The sequence below is a fragment of the Microtus pennsylvanicus genome, chromosome 10 (assembly GCF_037038515.1).
Source record: "Microtus pennsylvanicus isolate mMicPen1 chromosome 10, mMicPen1.hap1, whole genome shotgun sequence".
NCBI classification, from domain to species: domain Eukaryota; kingdom Metazoa; phylum Chordata; class Mammalia; order Rodentia; family Cricetidae; genus Microtus; species Microtus pennsylvanicus.
The window spans coordinates 58,787,549-58,811,895 of NC_134588.1; the positions used below are offsets into that span (position 1 = coordinate 58,787,549).

General features: G+C 40.4%; 1 protein-coding gene across 6 annotated transcripts in view; it reads right to left on the reverse strand.

The window, feature by feature from the left end:
* Window positions 1-17,586, reverse strand: part of Pou2f1 (POU class 2 homeobox 1) — a 148,379-nt gene extending 130,793 nt beyond the window's left edge. For 3 of the 6 annotated variants that reach the window (XR_012912082.1, XR_012912081.1, XM_075988495.1), the window contains exon 1: window positions 14,989-15,059. Coding sequence is in view for 1 of the 6 variants with exons in the window: in XM_075988495.1 (XP_075844610.1) it covers window positions 14,989-15,049 (61 nt within the window). In the remaining 5 variants the exon portion in view is untranslated. Of the gene's footprint in view, window positions 1-14,988; window positions 15,060-15,447 lie in introns of those variants that run through there. The other 3 variants (XM_075988497.1, XM_075988496.1, XM_075988498.1) reach the window with 2 other exon arrangements.
* Between the last annotated feature and the right edge of the window lie 6,761 nt (window positions 17,587-24,347).

Below are 24,347 nucleotides of genomic sequence, written 5' to 3' on the forward strand. Positions count from 1 at the left end.
CTTCTGTCGTCCATCATCATTTATCTGTGTCCTGCACATTAAATCAGAAAAGGTGGGAATCCCTACTTGACCAGTCTGTGATTTAAAATGGTGCTTGTCATTTAATAAAATCACCACAGTTATATACAAAACATTCGATTACCTCTAAATTACAGTCAGTATTCCTTCTAACACTTTTCTTTCCGTTAATATTTTAATTTGTCCACTGTATCACCAAAATATTCATGTCTCAACTTCTTCAATCTTCTTAAAAATAAATTTATTTACTACTGTATGAATGTAAAATGTGCAGGTGTGTGCATGCTGAGCACATGTGTAGAGATCACAGGAAACTTTGTGGAGTCAGTTCTTTCCTTCAACCTTTACGTGGGTTCTAGGGATAGAACTTGGGCTTGAGCAACAAGTGTCTGACTTATAGGCTGAGCCGTGTATGTCATTGGCCCTTCATCCTTTTGTGTGGTCAATCTTCTATTGGAGTTTTATCATGCATTACCAATGTTGCAAAGTATTCATAATTAACCTAAGTTAATCCTCAATCTTTTACATAAGCCAATATTCTCTACCATTTATTATGTTCATTTTGTCTGCAGATTCTGATAGAACCTTAAACACTGTACACAGTTAAATTTTCCCTTTTATGGCTTCTGAGTTGTCATGTCAAAAGCTTTTTGATCCATAAAACTAAATAAAAACTTTTCCTACTCTTGTAGTACTTACTTTCAGTTACCTTTTGAACATTTAAATTTTAATCCCTTCAAGCAAATTTATGTGACACTGACATAATTTCCCCCATCCAAACAAGGAGCCAACTGTCCCAACCACCTGGTCTTTCTACCTAATGCCAATTTCAATCATTCCAGGCTCCTAAACTCTAGTTTAGTGATAACAAGACATTTTCATGACTGCATTAAAGAGATCATTTTTCAAAGTTTATTGTTGTTCAGGGGGCTATGCATTTTACTTCTAACATTCCCAGCACCTGCTTGAATGAAAATAAAAGAGAGGGTGGGAGTGAGAGTATCAAATTTGACTACAAAACCAAATTTTAACCATTAAGTCACCACAATACTTTATTATGTATTTGTACTTACAGTGTGGTCTAAAATTACACTTGAATTGTTGCCTATGGCTAGCACGCTTACATATGATCTTTCACTGGAATAAAACAGCAAAAACTATAGAAGATAAGGTTCATATTTATTAGAACTGGGAGTTAACCACATTTTGATAGCACAGCAAACAGGAATGTGGGAGCTCACCAATAATGCAAACATCTAACAATCTTATCCTTAACAAAATATTTTAAGTAGGCGTTTAACCACAACACCTTTGCTGTCAGAGACAAATGGACTGTTTTTAGGGGAGCATTTCATTCGATTAAGAAAAGGACTGTTAATGTGACCTGTTTCTGAGCTGCCCCAACATCAAACAGTAGACCATAAAAAAAAAAACCAACCCAAAACAAACAAACAAACAAAAGGCAAACTACCCATGCAGCAATCTGTCTCCTGACCTCTCAAAAAAGCCAGCAGGCAGTCTAGATAGGTAGTTCACATATACAACATACAAAATATGTTCTTCCTGAAACACCCTCTTATTCAGGGTCATTATCATCTTTCCTCACCACCTCTGGACTTTCTGAGGCTGTTGCTGCTGTTTGTCAACCATAGTTCACACATTCCACTCACTAAAGAACCACCAAACCCATCAATTGAGCACTTCCTCCTACTCTCATCCTTTAATTGGTGTTTCCTATGTTCCAGAGAAGCCCAGGCTTGCTGCAAGGTTAGACTCCAGTTTGGGCAATATGGAAAAGATTTTAGTATAAATCTGGCAGTTCTATTCTGCAAGCAGGATTAGATTGCTAAAACTTTATTATCTTCCCATTCCTCCTTTATCCCTTCCCCTAAATCTTTGAATAAAATTTTAGAGTAGGCCAGAGTAAAAATGTATGCACCCTCTAGTTCTTTTCTATTAAAAGAAGCATTTTCTTTGTGAAGGTATGGTTCCCCAAGACCACAGCACCACAGCTGACTCACCCCTACCCAGACCCTGCAACTAGACGCTCTCTAAGTAAAGGGCTAGTACATGACTTGCAGGAAACTCATCAGACTACAGTGGGAGAGTGACTTCAGCTCTAGTCTCAAACCTAAGCTGCTTCTTCACAGTATAGAAATAACTTACCTCTGGGTGATCAGAGGGAAAAAGGATCCCTTGTGGATCAGGTTTTCAGGTAATAAACTACAAGTACTCTGAAAATGCTAAAACTGGGGTGATATAATAAAAATAAATCTGTTTTACATTTGAAAATATATAGAAAAAAATTTATGATGCCCAACTGAGAACAAAACTCAAAGCATTCAGATGTCCTTCTACCAACCTAGAAAAAAATCCAAAAGACTAATGTAAGAATTAATTGTACTAGAGAGAATATGAAGAAACTGATACATATAAACACTACAAATAAGACTGCAGGACCAGTGATGGTGGTGCTTGCCTTTTAATCCCAGAACTCCAGAGGCAGAGGCACAGGCAGATTTCTGTGCACTCTGTAGGCCAACTTGGTCTGCATAGCTAGACCCAGGATGACCAGTACTAAATAGTGAGACTTGTCTCAAAAAAGGAAAAGATAAAAAGAATGTGATTTGGTATCATCCTCAAAGGTCTGACCCCAGTATCTTTAACTGTGTATTATTCTATTAGACAAAGATTTTGAGAGGCCATTGTTTGGGTCCAGTCCCTGAACGTCAGACCAAATCAGAATGAAGTTATTTATACCAAGAGTCACTTACTCAAACTGAACTTTGAAACAAAGCAGTTTTCCAATCAGAAGGGATGTAATTTAGCTAAGCCAACAAGAAAAGAAAATCTCATTTCAATCCTGTAAAGGAAAATAACTTTTTGTCCCATTTCTGCTTCCCTTAGTCTTTTTCTGCCTACAAAGCCAAGTCTCTTTGCTCAGTTCACTGGAAGATTCATTCACTCGATCCTAAAGAATGAAATGTTTCCCAAATCTAAAATGAGAATAAAAACCAACTAGCTCTTTACCCTAGGTTTGGTACAGTCTTGTCGCCAAGCTATTCTTTAATCCTAAAGCTCAATTTCTAAGAATTTTATTATTGTTTTGTTACTTTATAGTTACTAGGAATCAAAACCCAAGGTCTTGTTGCATACCAGGCAATCAACCAGTAAGCTATTACCCCACCAAAATCTGTCCTAAAACACAAAACACTATACATTAAATGTTTACTACATTAAAAAGGAATGGGGGTCCAATGTACCTTAAAACAAACCAAGTAAAAGAAACCAGCAAACTATTCAACACAATTAAATACTATGTAAAGTTTTTTCAGAGATAAACAGCAGACCAAATAAACAAGGCAATGAAGAACATAAATAAATAGGGTGTACCCAACTGGGGACCAATGCCACTAAATAGTTATTTCTCACCAGAAACAATAACCAACTATCATGTTGCCCCAGGTGAAAGGGACACCCCTGGATTAGTAACAGCTTAATAAGGGAGAAGAAATGTGATAAAACTAAAGTATCTTTTTCTCTGCAAATTTATTTCATATAAATTTTTTTTACTACAACCCATCTAAGAATAACTAAAACATTTTAAAATGTTAAAATAATAAATAACCACGAAAGTCCCAATTTTCTTTCTCACAAACCAGATTACAGATGACACACAAGACAAATAATCCTTCTATTAAAATTATCCAGATGTTAACAACTATAGTTGGTTTTATTTATTTATTTATTTATGAGATAAATCCTGACTATACAGATCAGACTGGCCTTGAGTTCTCCAGTCTCAACCTCATGAGAACTATGACTAGGCCATCACAACCAGTTTACTATTTAACTTTTAATTCAAAAATGCTAAATATTTATGGATTACTAGTATTAGCAATTTGCATGCCAAACACTTCCAAATATTTTATATTCATCATCGGGAAGCTAAGTTAATGTCTGAAAGCTAAGTTAATATTAGATTTGGTAATCAAGTGTCCATCTCTCCATGTCTTTATATCAAGACAGAGATATAAAGACACATAACTAAAAGCTGTGCTCCAGGGCAGTGGTATGTCAAGACCCTGTCCTCAAAAACAAAAATTAAAACACACAATTGACTCTTTTCTACTACAGGATCTGGATCTAGGAACTAAATGCTGTTGTTAAGTAGAGATTTTACAAGCAGAAACTCAGAAAGCCCCCCAATTCTTACTATAAAGATTTTACAAGCAGAAGCCCCCCAACTTACTATAACTCATCATTCAACTAGCTTGAAACAGAAGTCAAAGCCCAAGGGAGTAATATTGTTCCTAATTACTGACACTAAGACTGGGATATGCTAATCGGTCTCATTAATTCTGTTTTGTCAACTGAAATCTAGGAGTGGTATTTCATTCCAACAGGGTCTTTGTTATTAATATGAATCTGTGCAAAGCATTTGGTACAGTAAGTAACACAAAAACTTTATAAATGTGATCACTTTGAGAGAAATCAATGCATTCTGTCAGAAGGTATAGAAACTGCCACAAAATCTGACTGCATTTTTGGTCACTGAGACATATAAAGATTATGCAAATAAACTCAAAATGTAGGTAGATATGTCCAACTCTACAGCTAAATCTCAAGTAGTAACATTGGACTTGAGTAACATAAAAATGCTATTTTCAGTTGTGTGTATATGTTGTTCTGTTCATTTAGAACATTTTCAACACCATCTAATCATCACCTCCTACTCATCCCTTATGTCTTAACATAAACACACTTTCTCAGAAAGCCCCTCTAATCCACTTGTCCAGATTAAGACAGCTTATAGAAACCTTATGTTTCTATAGCAGTAGCCCTCATACTTACCACTGAACCAATATGAACAGTGTCACTGTATGATTTCCCCAACACTGTGGGCTGTCAGGAGTGACATGTACTGGTACTCTATCTCTAGTTCAAGGCAAGGAGTGAAAGTAGCTCTGTGTTTATTGAATAAAATGGAGGCAGAAGGGCCGACTGGTTTGTTCATATTCATACCGAGTACTACAATTCATGATAAACTTATGCCCTGATCATTTACATTTGGGTATATCCCCAACCATTCTCTAGTGTAGTAATTGAGAACCATCTGTTGAGACACTCTGTATGTCTATAATTTATGTATGTAAAATAAGTAATCGTTTGATGCTACCAAATCAATGTAAAGTTTTATAAAATAGGGATTTTCAGACTTCATCTGCGTTAGAATCTCAGTTGATGGCTAGGCCTTCTAACATACCAACAAAGAATTAGAATCCATTTCATTAAACAAGCATTATTTGCTAAATGTCTACTCTATTCTGTTTTCAAAATTCTTATGAGACAAGATTTTACTTATATAATCAATTAGAGAAGAAAATAAGACTGTCTACAGTGAAGCGCTGAATTAGCTAAATGAACACAAATTAAGAACTAAATTCAGATTTGAAAGTAGGGCAGAAGCTCAGACTGAAAAAGAGGCTATTTATGGAGACAAGCTATGAATAGATAGGTCCCTAAAGATAAGCAGGGCACAGACCCTTCATATAAACAAAGGGGAAGGTTTCTAGATCCTTCCCCTAACTAAAAATCTTGCAGAAGGACCTGGGGCAGTGACTAGGTAGAAAGTCAGGTCATGATGCCCAGTCTCCTTGCTCCTACTGAACAGCAAGAACAGAACAGCCTCAATGTGACCAAAAAAAAAAAAAGTACCAAAGACTTTAAAAGTGTGAAATCTGGACTGGGAATGCTGCTTAGTGGTAGAGTACTTAAGTAACACTGGGTTTGATCCCCAGTATCACAAAAATAAAAATAAAAAAAAGTGAAGTTCCTCTAAATTTAAATTATAAAAACTTTTGAAAGTCCATTAAGTAACATCCTAAAATTACATACTAGGTCATAATATGGAACACAGGTTCTCAACTACGAGAAACTTTTTTATGCTCCATATATCACAGCATTCCATGGCAGGGACAATGCAGCATAGGTTCTCAGAACAGTCCAAATACTTTGACCTGACAAACAGAATGGTAGGTTTACTTTAAAGGCCATGTCTCAAACTGGAATCGGGGTAGGGGATTCGGAGAAAGAACCAGCCAAGTCTCAAGACAAAATATAGCCATCCTCCTTCCAGGGGCAACTTTTCTAAAAATCAAAACTTTGCAAAAGGAATACACCATTTGTGTGAGGTTGGGGGGCAGGGGTTGGCGCTTCCCGCTGGAATCTTGATAAGGAAGTGGTGAAAGATAACATACAGGTAGGGTACCACTAGAAGGCAGAATACAATATTTCCCTGCAAAGCTTTCCAGAGTACTAAAACAGCACACTTCTTTCCCAAGGGGGGGGGGAGTGGCTACAAGCAGAAATGTACAGCCTTCAAAGGGACCCCACAGAATCCATAAGCCACTAACACTGCTCCTTTTCTCCCACAGCACAAGTAATAAAACTGCAGATTTTACTCTGGTGCTCCTCTAAGAAAAACTATTATAGTACTTTAAAGATGCCTCTGCTATCAATTTGTTCCTCCCCACAGAATACCTCTAACACTGTCATTATCACCATCTTATTGTTGAGAAACAGCCACAGATGACAGTGGCAAAATCAAAATTAGGTATCAATGCTCAATCCACATACACATCAGTATGTATGGACATCACCCTTTGCATGATGTTTATCATCCATTTAACTGACTAAAATTATTTTTCAATTTTCAAAAGGAATGTAAATAAGATCTGCCCGAAATGTGTCAAGTATGTTTGAAATGTTCATTCTTAGATGACTCTACAGTTTAAGAGCACTTACTGCTCTTGCAGAGGGACCCAGGTTCTCTTCCCTGCAATCCACGTGACAGCTAACAAATGCCTCTAACTCCAATTGCAGGGGATGCACGTGTGACACTCTTGTCTGCCCCTGGTGGGCTGATCACCACATGTGGTACACATATACTAATGCAGGCAAACACACATAGAATTTTCTTAAACTGAATTCTTCTTATTTTCCAAACAACTCCCTCTCCCAACTTCCTTACCTCTATCTGTTCATGATACAAATCTTCCATACAAAGAAGCCATGTTCAAATTCTTGATATTTCACCCTTCTCTAGCTGCTAAACATTTTAAAATAAGGGTACTGTCCAAAACAACTAAAAACTGACTCCTTGCTGCCTAACAAACAAAATAAATTCAAACTCTTGAACAAAAGCAAAGTATTCACATGAACTCAAAGCTCCTATTGATAAAGCTCCAAACCTGTTCTCCAAAACAGTGCTTATTAAAGCACATAGACCTTGGGAAAGTCACTTAATCTGTCTTTATTTTACTCAACTATAAAATGGGTATAATAATACTTGCCAGTAAGGCTAACTGAGGTTATGAAAATAAGAGTGCTGCTATAAAAATTAAGGTACTATAAAAATACAGACATTATCATTATGTCATGATTATGGTAATTTTATTTATGCCTGCCCTTAAGAGGAAGTAGTCCACATAAAACACAGAAGAACAAAACTTTAAAGATAGATAAAAGAAACAAAAAAAAAATACAAGGACGTAAAATGAAAAATGTACACCACAACTGACTATGCATTTGCTTCCCTTCAGGCCACTAATTTGGCATGAACGTTCTTTGATTTAGAAAGAAAGCTAAGCCAATCAGATAGATCTATGTCCACAAGACTAAAAGTGAACTCGCTGATCAAAAGTAAAAGTTCCTCTTAAAGACAGGCCAGAATCTTTTCTAAAGGACTAGTTTCTGTGTCATAAAACTGGACTTAACACCATGTCTAACCTATGCTATTACACTAGTGGTTCTCAATCTTCCTAATGCTGTGTGACCCTTTAATGTAGTTCATCGTGTTGTGGTGACCCTCAACCATAAAATTATTTTGTCATTACTTTATACTGCAATTTTTCTACTGTTACAAATTGTAATGTTAGTATCTGAGGTGCAGGGTATGGTATGTGAACCCTGTGAAAGGGTAGTTCAACACAAAGGGGTCAGGACCCCTAGTCTAGTAGCACTGTACTAGACTGAAATGCTCAGAGGGGAAGTATATGTAAGCATCTTGATTGTACTTACAGCATTAAACCGAACACCTCAATCTGTAGACTTGTTTCTATGAATCCAATCCCCCCTGTTTCAAAATACCCTGTGCACCACTGTGTTACTCACAGCCAGTCCTTAGTCAGCCCTCTAACAACTTCCTAGCAGAGGACAAACGACTCTTGGTTCCTCACCTAAATCAGCAGAACACCCAATACCAGCTCCTCTGCAATGGCCTCCTTTCCTTCTTATCCTTCTTTCTCTTCCTTCCCTCCTTTCCTTCCCATTCCTCTAAATTCTTTCACAGATTTCATACTGACAGCAGTCAGAAAAATGAGGCAGGAGGTTCCACAAAGAACCCAAGACCAGCCTGGGCGACACTGGAGTCCCAGCCAGTCTAACGTACAAATTGAGACTTTGGTTTGTCTTGGCTGATAGCAAAGAGTTGAGGGGGCGGGAAGGATGAGGTGGGGGGGAGATTATAATTATCAAAGTCAAGGGTAGGAGGACACATCACCTACCAGCTCAGCTGTAAAACAGTTACCATGCAGAGGGCCCTGCTCATATCTCCTGCACCAAAAGAAAATCAGAAATCTATGTTCTTATATGTTCACTCACACACACATATTCATGTATGTGGTGTTACATGTGCATATGTGTATGTGAAGGACAGATATCAACATGACCTGTCTTTGGAAGTGGCTCTTTTCTTGAAACAAGGTCTCTCATTGAACTGGAGTTCACCCGTTTTCTGAATAACAGGTTTCAGGAATCCCCTACCTCTACCCCAAACCCACCCAGGGCTGGAATTAGGGATCAAACACCTTACTAGTCGAGTCATCTCCCCAACCCCTGCTATTCAACAGTTGAGTGGCTGGTAAGCACGACGCTAAAAACTGAGGACTATTTTCTCACAGGGAAGCAAACATTTTGGCACAGATTACATCTAAATTACCTTCTGGCTATAACATTCTAGGATGTTTTGATTAATTCAAACTTGAACACACCCTGATTTCTTTCCTGATCTTCATCATGTTGCATATTTTAATATGTAATTATATACATTGTTTTAAATTTTCCCTGCTTAAGTAAGCATACCAACCCTATTATAACATTCTTACACTTCCTTGCTGTCCACAGGAAGAATGGAAAAAGATACACAGTGGATATATTTTTTATAAGCTAAGAAATGTTAATTATGTTTAAAGATTCATTATAATATCTTGCTGTAATATAGATCGGCAAAAAAGCATTTTTTCATTACCAAACCATTAAAATGTACAAAACCAAGGAAACACCTAGATTAGTCTCCTTAAAAGCATATTCCCTTAAATCTACCATTAAGTATACTGCTTAAGGTGACATATTAAAACACAAGTATTATAACATACACAGAATGTTTATTTTCTAGCCATTTCTGTTAATACTTTCTAATACAAACAGAAAGCTCACAAGAAGAAAAAGAATCTAATATTTATCACTGTACTGATTTAATTTCATCAATTATTTCTGATTCTAACATAAAAACCAATAAAGTTACAAAAAATTATTAAATAAATCATGTGGCAAATTAAACTACACTTATTGTAACGTTTTTTCAATATTATCACCTAAGGAAAACTACTACAAGCACTCACAGAGCTTAGTTTTGTGCTGCTTTTTAACCTATTTTTGAAAATTAATATAATGTATCCTCTCTAAGTAAATATCCAGTTTTCTAGACAGCATTTCAAAGGAGAATCTTATAAATCTTAGTTCAATTACTAGTTTCATAAAATTTACTCAACAATGAACACTTCAGAAGAGTGACATTATTAGAAAAAGAAATAAGTTAAATAAGTTGTATTAGTCACTGAGTATATAAAGACATCCCATCAATGCTCAGTGAATTAATGATAAATAGTAAAGACACATGAAGCTCTGTAAATATCATGCAAGGCATGCAACAAGTTTCTTCAAGTCAAACGTTCTGAAGCTCAAAACAATTCTCATACTTTAAATTCTAACTACACTGTAAATGGATCAGTAAGTAAGTCAGGCAAGGGCTCAACTGTGCTGCTCCACTACTGCAAGAACTTCTATCAAGAGCTCACAGACAGTTTAGTACAGAAATATGTTGAGTGTAAAATAAAACCACATTTTAAAATCACCTCAACTGTCCTCATTCACAAAATAAAGATGTCACTAACATGCTTTATAACATGCATGTAGAAACTGCTATTCCCTATGAATCGTAATTTTTACCTCTTTTAACCACTCAAAAAACCCATTTAGATGGTATGATGGAAAAAAATAATTTAAAACACTGGCCCAAAGAGTTTTCTTACAAAATGAAAGTGAAGTAACCTCACAGGAGGCTGAGAGTTTAAGGCCAGCATGGACTATATTAACAAATCCCAGTCTCAAAAACATAAGAGATTAATTCAGAAAGAATATAGAAATTGATATGATACTGAGCCAAATCAAAACATTCACTCTAATGCCTAATGTTGGATTTCTATGACAAAATAAATAACATGTTCACCCAGACAGTTAGCACTTAGGAGAGCACACGAGACCAAAACCGGATGTTTTATCTGTGACTTGTTCAAGTTTCTAAACAAAAATTTCTTGAATGGTTCCAAATGAAATCACTTCCATTAGGAAACATACATAATTACCATTCACCAAAAATGTGCTAATGAATCAATACTGATGTAAAAAAGCAAAGAGATGGCAGCCTGCATCATTATTTTTAGTAGCACTGAAAATAAAACTAAAATAAAAAGATTAAGCTATGATTTTCAACAATTAAAAAAAAACAAGGCAATTGCCACTACATAATGCTAGTCTTCTCAATACAAAGGAAACAGTCTCAATTTAAGCCCACACATTTATACCCATCAAGATCAAGCAATACAGATTCAAGAAACAATTCAAATATTTCATTTATAAAAGTGTTCCCAGTTCTGTCAGTTTAGAGCACTTGCCTGTGATATTTAGGGTTTTTTTACATACGTATCTTTGGTAACCTGGTAAAGGCAGTTTGACATTCTGAGCCCTAAACTTATTCCAAAATCTAATTTGGCGAATGATGTAATTACTAATAGTTCAAACTAGGGCAGCAATGAAACATAACTACTGATGTAGAAAAGAACAGAGTTAAAATATGACAAAACATTGAATCATTGCCACCGTTTGTGTTTGCCTAAACTAATGGCATTTTTTTGACAATGCCAAATGAAAAGAAATCAAAAGTGAATTGGAAGAGAAAGGTTAAAAGTTACTTTTACAGTAAAGACTTGGAAGCATAGTCCTTTAGAAATGAAAAACATTTCATCAGCTGTCATGAATGTCAGAGACCTTAATTCAAAAAGTTTCACTATAATTAAAAGGTGGGGGCAAGATAAGAAAGTGGCAACAGATTTTCTAGAAACTTGTATGGGATACAAAGGAGACAGGCAAGTTTCCAAAGTAACCTAAATACTGTACTAAGCCTACCTTACAATCAGTGTCGAGAGTAAAATAGCTTTTCTAACCACTTCCCCAGAACTATACCATCTCCATAAGATAACATAAAAAAATGCTACAAAAATCAAGTAATATGTCAAAAGCTACACACAGAAATCACTACTTTGAAATAGGACTTTAAAATATCATTCAAAATAAAATGTACAAACATGCAGACAAATTAAAAAATAATTCTAGATTCTTTCCAAAGCACAAGCCTTCCCTTAAGTGTTTTACATTATTTTAAATATCATAATTTTAACAAAAAGAATATAGTGGCCTCATTATCTTCAACTCAATTTTAGCCATTAAAATAGGCTCCAAAGCAAATTCCACAGGCCTGAGCCATACTGTGGTTAAAAGTGGTTTCTTATAAAGATTACAAAGAGCAACTAAACAAACAAAAACATAAAATAAGCAGGTATGTATCACTTCTACAAGTATCCTTACTTTAAGTCTATAGTCTCCATCTCAAACTATGAGGAAATAAATTTTTTACTATACCAAGGACAGCCAACTGAAATAAAATGCCAGTTCACAAAACTCATCGTTTTCTGTATGACAAAAAATGTAACAGTGAGCTTTGTTTGCAAAATGTAATGTGTATTTTATCATTTTGAATAAAATACCTACAGTCTCAGCAGCTGTTAAACTGCAGCTATAAAGGAAATTGTCCAGAGACAAATGGTTTCCCTATGAGAAGGCTCCATTGCTATACTTCACCTCAGGACAATAAATCACATTAACTGCACCTTGTCCTCTGTCCAGTGACATCATCAGTCTGACCACATCTTGGAAACTGGGTGCAAAAACATATGCTACTTAAGGCGTGAAATCGTATTACTGTTTTTTGTCCATCCAACCTCACGCACCAGCTCTCTGAAGTGGTTATTCACCTGAGCATCCTCTCGAAAGCTTTTTACCCTTTACTTCATTCAGAGCCTACCTACTGGGTAGAAAAGAGGGGAAAGTGGTGAGACCTCGTTATTTTAGTTTGCACTGAGTCCCCCTAAATCTGAAATTTTAATTAAAGTCTAATATAACTCCATATATTCACCACAGTGATTTAACACATTCAACTTGACTCCTCATACACTTGCCCTAGAAAGCAATACCTTTTCAAAACAAAACTCTTACAGGACAGACCAGAAATCAAAATGATTGCTTTCTCTGAACAGTAAAAGTTAATTGGTTTTCACAAGCCGATTGTCCTAATTCTAGATAAAACAAAATCAATCCTGACGCCTTAAAGCAAGGGGTGGGCAGGCTGAGTAAGTTCCAAGATCAGGGTAGACACAATGCCTGTGTTTCTCTTCTTTTCACTCATTTAACCATGACACCAACACTCAAAGAAAACATAGTCCCATTTCTGTTTTCGGTGCTGCTACAATTAAAATAAGCAGGTCCGTCTCACTTCGAGTCAGTGCAGAAACTGGAAAAGCAGCACCGCTGAGAAACAACCCAAGTGTAGTCAACTGGACTTTCTAAACTACCTAGTTACTCCCCAGGTCCTAGAAGGGGAAAAAAAAAAAAATCAACCGGTTTTACAAATACAACTCTTTACAAAGCCTGTGTTTAACTTGGGGAGAGGAAGACTATGCCCACAAGGCAGTCCTCCGTTTGTACGAACCCAGTAGCTCTCAAAAGCCTCTGCAAATGGGAATAAGGTCCATGTTTCTGCAAACTGTTAAGAGAAACCCCTTTAGGAGAAAACAAGCCACCACGGAGCTGATGCTCAGCTCGAGCTGTTTTTATGCTGGAAGGCCCCAAGAGGATGTGTTCTGCCCGCGGAGGAGGGGACTCAAGTGGCAGTTGGTGAGGGAGTCATTTTGGTTATTAGTAAATAAATCAAGCAGCAGAGAACAAGGCCTAGGCAACTACCAGGGCAGTCCAGGCCTAGTTCTCTCCTTGTCTTCCTAGCACAGACTGGGTTTGATCTCAGAGCTTTGCGGATTGCCAAGGAGGAGGAGGAAAAAAAAATCATATCGAACCACAAAAGCACATGGGGCGAATGTAAAATATAAACACGGCGTTGGGCTGTGAGTGGCTGTTATTAAAGGTCTGAATTACTAAACATGAGAGGCGGGGAAAGTCAGGCGGCCATTTCAAGAATATAAACCTCCCTGAATTAGACATTATTCAAATGAGAAGCAAGTAGAGGACCCAGCACGCAGCGAGAAAGCACCACCACACACAGGAGGGAGGGGGATCTCCGTGTCTAGCCACTAACCCTGCTCCCCACAGGACAGGGGAAATCTAGAATATGATCAACTTGTCAGGCCAGCCCTCGGAGGGCAGGAGGGCACTCCTTTACGGTCCAGTTCTCGGGTGGTCTCCGGGAGCTCCCGGGCCTCGGAGCGAGAGGGCCCCCAGGACCACCCGCGCGTGGGGGTGGGGGCGTGTGCGGAAGAGCGACCAAATCCTGCCAGCACCTCCAATCCAAACTGTCCCGCGACCCCACGGCAGCGAGGGTTCTCCAGATTCGCGGGGACCTCTAGCTGGGGGCCCGGGACAACACGGACGACGAGCCATTTCCACGCAGGGGAACTTCCCCGAGGGCTCCTCCCACCCAGTTCAGCCTCCAAAGGAACAGGAGGACCCCAGAGCGGGCTCAGAACCCGAAGGCCACCTCGCCGGGCCCATGCCACGCAGCCCCTAACCACAGACGCGGACCTGCTGGGGTCAGGCCGCCGCCCGGGGCACGAGCAGGGCGCGGCCGAGGGGATCGGGGCCGTGACCCCAGGGCTCGGCCCCACGCGGACCCCCGCGCGGTCGCGGGCAGGACGCCACCCCCGGGCGCTCTGCGTGGCGAGCAGCGTCCCCCAGCCCGAGCCGACTCCGGCTCCCAATCCTGGGGGCGCCGCGCGGGTGTCCGGGCACTGGGGTCCGCTCCGGCCTCGCCACCCACCGGCATTGTGTTCGCCGCCACCTCTGGCCCCTCCACGCCCCCCCCGCCCGCCCGTCCGGGTCTCCCGCCCGCGCCCCGCCGCGCCCCGCCAGCCCAGCAGCTATGAATATGTAAAATGTCTTTATTGTCCTCTCCCGGTGTCCCAGCCCCGTCGCCCGCCGCGGACCCGCTCGGATTCGGGCACCGTGCGAGGAGGCGGCGGCGGCGGCCGGAGGAGGAGGAGGGCCGGTGCCGGCGGGCGAGCGGGCGGGCCGGCGCGGCGGCGGGGTGGGCCGGGGGCAGGAGGAGTGCGGTGGCTTCCAGCCCCCTTTACCCCGGGTCTTCTTCCCCCTCCGCCCGGCCGCTCCGAGCTCCTTTTCCCCCTCCGCTTGGCACCCGGAGGGGGCTGTGTTCCCCGGCCCCCCATCTCCTCGCCGTTAATTATAATAATCCTGAGTACTAATAAATTATGCTAAGTCGCGGGGGGGGGGCCAGCGGGAGCCGGGCTTGAGTATGAATATGAATATGTAAAATGCTGTAATGATTACCTGCTGCTGCTGCCGCCGCGGCTGAACTCTCATCTTGACTCGCTGCTCCTCCGTCCGCCATTTTGAATATTTTAACCAAAATCGCCCGGTCGATAAACCCTCCCTCGCTCCAGCTCCCCTCCCCCTCCCGCCCTGACCGCCTCCTCCCTCCCTCCCTCCTTGCGCCCTCCCGTTCCTTCCTCTCCCTAGGCGCGCGCCAGGGGGCGCACGAGGCCGGCGCTGCTCTCCGCCGGCCCCCTCGGAAGAGCTCCACCCCCCGCGCGCACTCTGCGCACGCGCGCTCCTGCTGCCAGGCCCCCTTCGGCCGCTCCAGTGCCCCGAACCTGCCAGTCAAGCCTTTCCCTTCAGGACTCCCCGCCCCTCGCGACGGCCGTGCGCGTGCGCAGCTCTCCCCACGCGCTGGCGAGGAGGAAGGCGCATGCGCTTTTCTCCCCCCTCCTTCCCCCAGTGTAACTTCACCTCAGAGTGTGGGGTGTCAAGTGCTTGTGTGTGTCTTCCGATCGTCCTCCCATCTTCTGCGCTGTTCCCCGCCCGGATTAGTTCGGGATGTCCATGGCGGGTGTTGTTGGCAAAGGGCCGCGTGCGCGGAGGTTAACAGCCTGGACGGAGGACCGGGGTGCGCTCCGCGTCCGCACACTCGCCCGCCCGCGCCGCTCGGTACTTTTCTTAAGGCTTCCCTCGCAGTTGGCTTGGGACAATGGAGGGGCCGCTCCCCCTCCGAGGTAATTTCCGGCCCTGCGGGCAGGTGGGGGCGGAAACGCCCTCGGCGGGCAGCGGGCACGAGGCACCTGCTGGGCCACGCGCGGACTGCCCGCTTTAAATTTGAATCCGCACTAATCCCCGCCCCGCGACTCTGCCCGTGCCGCAGATTCGACCCCGGCCGGCGCGCGGGGCGTGTCCTGGCGGCGCTAATTAGCCGGGGCAGCTTCTGCTCCACGCGTCGCGAACGCCTGGCGAAGCATCCTGGAGAGGCTCGCCTGGGCGCTCATCCGCTTCCCTTCCTTTCGGCCCGGTCGCCCTTGGCGCACCCACACGGGCGAAACAAACAGACTCCATCTGCGCCAGGACTTGGCTTCTGGTGCACCTTTTAAAGGCTGCTTGTGAGCTGACCCGATTAACTGTGGACGCTGCCAGTAGCGCCGCCGTCAATTCTCCTGACTGTGTGTGTGTAGCTCAGCAAATAGAAGAGTGAAGGAAAGTTTCCACGTGTTATCTTCCTTCGGAATTAGCCAGCATATGGCCGAGATTTCTCTAAACTGCTAAAGAGTTTCCTGTACGAAGAACCAAATCTATTTTACTAATTCTTAACAAGTCTCAAGATTTTCCTAATTTTTTTTCCAAGTTAAAAACAAAAGTAGTTCGTGGTAAGCGAAGTAAAAACAAATAAGTTAGTCATAGACTGTCCTTAAGAGAGACTATCCAAGTTTCAACTGGCTAAAATTGCAGTTTCTCCCCAAAACAAACAAACAAACAAACAAAAAACAGATCACTGCCTGAAAGCAATTATTTTAACGGCTAAAGTTTTCATTATGAGTCTGAGCTTACTTGTTGAATTTCTCACACTGTACAGGTACAGTTAAAGCTATTGTCAGTTACAAGCCAGTGATTTGGGGTGAGTTTGATTTATTCGTGGTAATTAAGGCTTAGGGTGTGCACATGACTGCTTAAGCCAAATAATTGGACCACTCCGTAATTATTTCAAAATACTCAAACCAACATAGTGAAGTAAATGCAAATTTTAACCATGTTACAATTAATCTTTGGAAATACGGCACGAATTATATTCACCCCTCTTACTATAGAGGAAGACTCGGAATATAATTTAAAGTGAAGTAATTTAAAATTTGTGCTTCTGGCGGGCACAAACTTGAAGTCATTATCCACTAACCTATTTTCTACCTATTTAGTCTTAGTTGTTTTTTGATTCAAAAAGTAAATGCATATGACCTTCATCAAGTCATTGGAGCTAGTGTGCGCGCTGTTTATTCTGTACGGTTTCAAGTTACATAAAAGGACGTTTTGTGGAGAGAATTACAGAAGAATAATTTCTGAGGGGAAGAAAGGTTTTAAATAGTCTGTTCCAGTGTTTTCCATAATGGTAGTATTTATGTTTGTATCTGGATCCCCAGTGCCTAGCACAACTCTTGGGCTTAGTAGATGCTCATAAATGTTTATTGAATTTTTAAAAAGCAAATAAAATTGTATGAGTTTTTTTAAACTGATGAAGTCATTTACAAATGTATTAATACCTACATTCTACAATTTTCTTTACTAGTTACTAAGTATAAGACAATATCTAAGACAGTATTTTAAGTTCAGCAAACTTACAGTTAACAACTTTTCTTTCTCAATCTCTGTGGACCTCAGAAGGTGTGAACCCTATTATCTCAATTTTTCAAGATAGAAGAATTGACACACAAAGATTGTCTAGTGTCACACCACTCTAAAGTGATGCATCTGAGAGCCAAGCATAGGCAAGGAACCGTGTTACCCATTCTCCCATGCCATCTGCTGTGGATCAGGCCATGTCTTCAAGGTCTCTATGTTTCAGAGTGAAGGAGAAAATACATTAACAAGTAATGTTCTGATTTGTGAATAGGTGTGGTCCTGTAACTTAACTTTCATGTATTGACTTATAAGAAATTATTGAGTGGGATTTTGTGACCTTTCTTAAATAAAGCAAATATATTCTGCTTCCTAAAATACATGTATCAGGATCAAAATTCCTTCAGCTTCCTTGGTGTATGAAGTGCCAGTGTTCTCATGATACAATGTGCTGTCAGGAGTAAGCGGGTTGGCCCTGTCTCTACCGGAGAAGGACTCTTGAGACAAAGAGTGTGGCACTGCCTTCCTTAAATTGACCTTAACTCTCCACGCTGCCACATGTACTTGAAAAGGACTGAGGGATGGAGACTGGGAGAGACCTTTTCACAATAGGTTAAAATAATCATTTTTATAAACATTTTGTCTGTTTATAAAGATTAACGTTCTAATAGAGCAAAGCAATCTGAGTATATTTGGTAACTATGGAAGAGTTTGCAAACTGTTCTGTGACACCTTCAGGGTTAAAGTCAGATTTTTAAAAAACAGAAACAAGACCCCATTACCAGAATGGCTCTGCTTTACCTATATTGGAGCACAAATGAGATTTTATCTGCGAATATGATAATACTACTATATGTGTGTGTGTATGTGTGTGTGCGTATATATATATATATATATATATATATATATATATATATATATATATATATATATATATATATGGGATTTACTACCTTGGAAGACTCCGCCAGGCTGTTACATTCTTGAAAATGCAGATGCCAAGGAAGTTTCAAGATAAAATGATCAAAAGCATTACCTATGAAGCATTGGGATCTTCATTTCCCCTTTTCCACTGTTTACAGTGTATCCAGAAGATATTCCAAGAAAGACCCTGATCCATCCTTGAATATTTCAAACATTTCAGTGAATCTCCTCATTCAGCCATCAAGAGGCCTTCTATTAAGTCAATGACTATATCTTGATCACATGTCTTAACATTCATGAACGTATGGCAAGCCGACTGCCTGTAGCTGACTGATAGAATTTATGTTCTACCCCTAATGTGCAATGTAGACTATTTCTACTTCTCAAAGAATGTACACTGAGGTCTTTACAATTCAATACTCATCAAAAAGCTCAATAACATTTATGGAGAGCTGTCTGATAGATACATAGCTATTTTCCCCTCTAGTTCAGGGTCAGCAAATATACAATACAGCTCTTGCTACTCTCTTTTCCAAGCCGCTGGCCAACTTTAATCCATAACCCCTTTCTTAAACTGAGTTTAGACTCTTGCTCAAACACAATTCTTTCTGACTAGTGCTTCAGGCAGCCATTGGCATCTCATCAGCATTGGCATGCAACATGAAATCCATTTGCTATTTCACCTCTGGATACTCTTAAAAGCCAAACTGTCAGAAAGCCATGAACTTGAAATTCATCATTTTGTCCCCTTGTAAGATTCTTTCCTAGAATTGCTCTGTGGGCTTGTGTCATCAGCCTACATTACAATCATAAGAGAACCTCTTAGAAAGGCATCATCGTTACTGTAGGGTATTTTTGGAGTGCCTGTCTTCTGAGGATTCCTCTTTAACATTGAAGGGCAGAGGTTAAGTAGCACACCTAAATTCACTCAGTGAAGGGGAGACAGAAATTGAAGCAAAGATGGCGGGATTGCATATCTTCCTCTTTTCTGTGTGTCCTCAGACCTGCTCCCACCCATCTCCCCAACCTGTCTTCCTCTGCTGCCTTATGCAGGCAGCCTTTACCTTGTTTGCATGCACTGAGATACCTATTCTATTGATTCAATTTTTGCCCCTCGTCGGTTTTTCTTGCCTCTTCCTATCCTTCCTTAGAAACTTTTTCTAGATAAACTCCCCCTGCATTTACTCATCAACTTACTACAGTCTAAATCTGCTCCAATCGTTTTCCTGGAATTACTTTATTGGAAGTCACTGATGACCTCCTAACTGCCAAATCTGATGACATCTTCAGTCCTCATCTTGGCCCATCTCTCAGCAATTTGACAATGTTGATCACTCCTTTCTCCGTAAAATCATCTCTGCCTCTGGCCTCAATGACAAATTGCTCTCCAATTTCTCCTCTTATCTCTCTAACCACATCTTGATTTTTTCGCTGGATCCTCTTTTTCTTCCCATCTAATATAGGTACTCTGTTATCTCTGTGTGTGTGTTTTAGAGATCCACCTTTATCTCTCTCTGCATGTTGCAAGCCTGTTTGATGTCGTTATCTATCCCCACAATTTCAATTATTATCTTCCTGAAGCCGACCCCTAAATCAACCCCTTCAGTCTTTTCTTATTGTCAGAGCTGTTACATTTATCTTTTTCACTCGAGTATAAACGATGAAGGGCCTGTGCATAATCTATGCTAAACATTTTTAAAACACATTTTCTTGCACAATTCATCTATATTATAATAACTGTCCAATACACATATGAAGTCTTTATTCACAAGCAGCAATGGAAACATATTTGGCACTGTTCTAGACAGAATATTTTCTTTGGACTTTTGGAATATCCTGGGATTAATGCATAGTTAATTCAACTTTTAATCTTCTAGCCAATGTAGCTCTCTAAATTTTATGTGCTCTAGATAGACATTTTCCACATATCAGTATCTTTGAAATCAAGATACATGAGGACTTGATTTTAAAAGGTATTTTGCTAATCAGTTGGCAACATTTTAATAGTATGTGAAGTAATGGTACTTCTTACCACCTATGTTATTTAAAATGCTATGAAATACCATCTTTTTATTGAGAGTTAAAATTTAGAAATGGCGTCTTGATATTCTGTCAGCTAAGAAATGCTTATTCTGATCTGCTGTGTTTTTAAGGCAGAAAGAGATCTTTAAAGGCTTTTCAATATTAGAGCTAAGATGAGATTTCCATCTGCACATAGATCCACACCATAAACAGTCCTCTGCTCTAGATACATAGCAACACTAAGTGATAATACTCATCTCCATGAATCAGGAAAAAGGCACAAAGGAAAGTCCTGAGAGATCAGCTTCCAACTTTGTCAGCATAATTTATAACACCCACTATACAGGGGACAGGAGAAACTTTATTCTTGTGCCAATTATGAGTGATCCTGGCCCCAAAACATGGACTAACGTTGCTTTTTACATGTTCTAACCTGGTGGTGACACTCACTTTCAATCCCAGCACTTGGGAGGCAGAGGCAGGCAGATCTCTGTGTGTGCAAGGCCAGCCTGGTCTACAAGAGCTAATTCCAGGGCAGCTAAGACTGTTACACAGAGAAACCCTGTCTTGAAACCCCCCCAAAAAATGTTCTAGGGTCTTAGAAGTTAAGGGCATTGGCTGCTCTTCCAGAGAACCCTAGTTCAATTCCCAGCACCCACATGGTAGCTGGCAACTGTCTGTAACTGTAAAAAATAAACAAATGAACCAACAAAAACAAAACCATGTTCCATTCAGGCTGTAGTGATACTCGCCTTCATTCCCTCGGTTCTCTATGAGTTCCAGGATAACCAAGGCTACACAGAGAAACCCTGTCTCGAAAAGACAAAAACAACAATAAAAATGTTCTAACGTGGAAACAGTTTTGTGAAATCTTTAGTTATAAGAGCAAAAGGAAAGACATTAGAAATTTTTCAAATATATTGATGGAAACATCCGGTAGGCAAGACATCAAACTGCAGTGCTTCGGGAGACAGACCAAGAGCCTAAGCAAAAACAGCAGTGCTTCAGGTGGCGAATAAAATGTGGCTGCAACTTTGACGCTTGCCTGAGTCAGACCTTGTATCAACAAAAACAAAAACACCAAGATGTACAGAAGAAGAGCCCTAGCACCAGGCTGACTAAGGTACCGGTAACTCCAACTCCCTGGAGGCTCAGGCCAGAGGATCATGAGTCAGAGGATCAGGGGTAGCGGGGCAATAAGAACAAGAACCCCAAACTCAGTAAGACACATGGATGGGTTGGGGAAATTAGAAAGATGACAATTAAGAAAGAGTTCTTATTCCACAATCATGAGCTCCAAGGTGGGGAGGGGATGTGTTAGAAACAGGAAGAACCCTGAGGCTTGCTGAAATCCAGCCTAGCTGAGAAAACAAAAGCCCCAGGTTCGAGGAGAGACCTTGCCACAAAGGAATATTTGGAGAATGAAGCGGGGTGGGGAGAGCATTGTGGCTGGAGGTAAGGGACAGCAGACAAGTGTGGGACCACAGTTCCCACATAGAGGGATGTAGACAGAAGAAAGTACTTTTTTTTCCTTTAGGTCTTATACAATCCTTGGACAGGATTGTCAAATGCATGGTCAGAGGGACTAAGTTTCAGAGAAATTTAGTAACTTGCCTAAAATTACTTAGGGGCTGCAATTTGAATGCAGAACCACTGACATCAGCTTTTCTCACATAGGAGGCTGCCCTGCCTTCTCTGCTTTCTCTCAGGAGAGAGAAACTAGTATTTCTCATTGCCAGATAGTACCAATTGCTATTTACTTTCTCGTCTATTTCATATTATGATAATGTTTTCCTGGAATTGGATGATATAATACTAGAAATTGAAGATGTTTATTCGCTACAAAGATTACATATGCAGGCTTCCTGTCATAATCAAGGGAAGTTGCTCACATCATTTATGATTTCCAGTCTTCTCTGTAGATGATAATGCTTATTTTAAGAATTGGGTTTTACTAAGTCTGCTGATCTTCCACAGGAAAGTAGGTGATGGGGAACAGAAGGGGCAATCACATACCCTTTTGATATTTATTGAGTCTGGAGTCCACCTTAAATTGGCTTGCTGGGAAATATTGCATGTGATGAATGATGTAGTATTTAAATGATACTGTGGATGTTTTCCTTTGTAATAAAGCAAATTACTCTAACAAAACTATTTTGCTTCATTTCTTCATACAAAATTCATGTTTGAAATCCATCTAGGCCCTAAAACTTTAAATTTCCATAACAAGTTTTATGCATTATTAAATTTTATGCACTACTGCATTGTGCTCTTGAAATTGATTGTACAATCTAATTAATTCAGAATATTAACTACAATTTCCATAAAATGAATAGGATAATGTTGATGGGGGTGAGATGGAGCGCTAAGATCATCTTGTCCCCTCTCTCTAGCATCCCAATTATGTGTATACTAAAAACAGCTTCTATGGAAGTCCCCTAGCCAGTAACTTCAATTGGGAAACACAGCCAAGATCAAAATTTAAATACTTAATTTAAATTAAATTAATACTTTAATTTAAAATACCTTCAAATAGACAGTTCTTAAAGACCTGTGCTTCATTCTCAGACAAACATTTCCAACTTTCTGTCAAAAGTTAAAGCCCCATTTTTAAAAAAATTTGCTTATTTTGCTTCTATTAGCCAAAGTTTTCATAAGCCATGGGATTTCTAAATCCAAAATAGATAAGTGATCTAATTAAAACTATGGTGGAGGTGAAGCTATTTCTTGAGACTGCCTTCCCGAGAAACGTCATTGGCAGTCAAGCAACAGTGGGGAGAGCAAACTGTCAAGACTGAGTAGAAGTCAGAAGCCATGGTGGTCCAGGGTTCTTTATCTTAGAGAAAGCAGCCCCATACTGCCAGAAGAGCCTTCCCATCTCATGACACAAAACATGATCAATGTTCAAGGTAACTTGGAGAAAAGGGGAACAACTAAACTCACATTCCCCAGACTCGCCCTTCTATTTAAGAAGATAGTAAACTGTTGTATAAGATGTTGTAAATCTTAAAGGGCTGTTTAAATGACATGAGAAATTGACTTAGGTGGAATATCAATTTTCTATACTGTAACAAAAGTAAAAACATGGAAATATATTAGAGTTGAATCCTCTTCTGAAAAACAAAAGCAAAAAAACTACATAACCTATATTGGTATAAAATAACTCAGATGTCTCAATACTCAGGCAGACTCTGGATGGAAATGAGGTCAAGATATCATTAATAACCCAAAAGTTCCTGCTCACAACACCTGCCCACATAGCTGCAGAACATTAGCACACCCCAGACCCAGTTCTAGATTGTCATTTGTGTCCCACTGTAGAGAGCCACCTGCTGTTCCTGCCAGTAAGGAGACTGCTCCCCCTGGAACTCTCAGCCACGAACACTGTCATAGCAAGCAGCTTCAGGACCCCAACATCCTGCCATGCTGACTGTCTAGTCAAATGGGAAGAGGGCACCTTACTACCATGGTGTTGAAATCTGTCTCCTGAGCCAAAATGTCACTGCTTGTGTCTCAAGTCCTTCCAAGTGCTTCAAGAAAACTTCTATTTCTAGAAACGGCTCTTATGACCCCTCAGGTTGGACTGGGGAACAGGTACCATGTTGTAGGAGGCTGCTAATGTGTTCCCAGCTGCTCTGACTCCAGAAATAACCACACAGAAACTGTATTAATTACATCACTGCTTGGCCAATTACTTAAGTGTATTGCTAGCTAGCTCTTACATCTAGAATTAACCCATCTCCATTATTACATTTTATCACAAGGTTTGTGGCCTACCAGCAAGGTTACAATATGTCTGGCTCCAGCAGTGGCTCCATGGCTTCTCCAGACTCTACCTCCTTTCTCCCAGCATTCAGTTTAGTTATCTGGTTCCTCATCCTCCCTGTCTCCTGTACCCTCCCCCCAGCTGTGCTCTACCCTATCACAGGTCCAAAACAGCTTCTTTATTAACCAGTGGTATTCACAGCATACAGAGGGGAAGCCCACATCAGTACCATTCTGTATTTATTTAAGGTTTATTATATTCATTTTAAAGTTTTGTTTTATTTATGTATTTATTTATTTATTTATGTGTGTATGTACATGTG